Source organism: Orycteropus afer, unplaced genomic scaffold, assembly GCF_000298275.1.
Source record: "Orycteropus afer afer isolate SDZICR_OR568_19922 unplaced genomic scaffold, OryAfe1.0 scaffold00049, whole genome shotgun sequence".
NCBI lineage: Eukaryota > Metazoa > Chordata > Mammalia > Tubulidentata > Orycteropodidae > Orycteropus > Orycteropus afer.
This window is the reverse complement of record NW_006921636.1, coordinates 4,467,006-4,468,031: the sequence shown is the minus strand read 5'-3', so window position 1 is coordinate 4,468,031 and position 1,026 is coordinate 4,467,006. Positions and strand designations below refer to the sequence as shown.

The window sequence follows — 1,026 nt, the reverse complement described above, 5'->3', positions numbered from 1 at the left end:
TGTTAAACAGGGACCTAACTTACTATGTCAACTTTCACCAAAAGCACAATAAAGTATTATTTTAGAAAAAGAAAAATCAACAATTTCATTGGGGTCCTACAAAGTAACTGTCTCATATTCCTAAAGTGATCTGAATTCAATTTTAACTTCCTTTCTGAAAAGCCAGAGGGGGCTTAATATTTCTAGCAGTGGTGATACAGGCTACAACACAGATCAACCTTGAAAACATGAGGCTGAGTGAAATACATCAGTCACTAAAGGACAAATATTGAACGATCACACTTACACAAAATAAGCAAATATAAAGAGAACAAAGGTCATTGGTGGTTATCAGGGGTGGGAGGGACGGGGGAAAAAGAGAGTTACTGCTCCAGGGGCACTGAGCTTCTGCTAAGGGTGGTGGAAGAATCCGGAAAAGGAAAGTGGTGATGGCCGTACTACACAATGAACGTCGTCAATGTCACTGTACGCGTGAAAACTGCTGAACTGGCAAATGTGTTATGATACATACATATTCACAATACCATAAATGGACATTACAACAGCACTAGGAGTTGTGGAGAGAGAGGATAAGGACCTACTCGAAGGAGAGAGAGAGCAGGTGCTTTCAGACATCAGCGTTAACGCAGATTATAACGACACTTGGCTCTGGGTTGCAGGTAATTACAGCTGCTCTGAGGCTGGAAGAAACCCCACTGTGTCAGCCTCACTGAGAAACAACAGACCAGCCTTCAAGGCAGGGCCTTCACGAGGGAGCCCGACTCCTACCTGGCATGGCACACAGTTGTGTCCTCACAAAGAACTACCCACACTTCCCCACAGGCCTCGACCAGAGACATGCATCCTACATTAAGGCAGGACTCTACATTCAGACACGTGTACTCACCCTGGTAAAAGTTCCCACAAAGTTGTGAATGTCGATATTTGGCTCCTCCGCGTACACATACGATCGAATTGGAAGCAGATCCTGTCCAACAGAATTAATATTTTGGAGTTAAAACAGAGCCAGTTTATGATTAAACATGT

General features: G+C 43.7%; 1 protein-coding gene across 1 annotated transcript in view; it reads right to left on the bottom strand.

Annotated features, from left to right (window-relative positions):
• The window catches only part of ATP9A (ATPase phospholipid transporting 9A (putative)), a 130,255-nt gene that overhangs the window by 84,641 nt on the left and 44,588 nt on the right, over positions 1-1,026 (bottom strand). Inside the window, exon 8 of the mRNA XM_007938425.1 lies at positions 887-967. Coding sequence (XP_007936616.1) covers positions 887-967 — 81 coding nt within the window. The remainder of the gene's footprint in view (positions 1-886; positions 968-1,026) is intronic.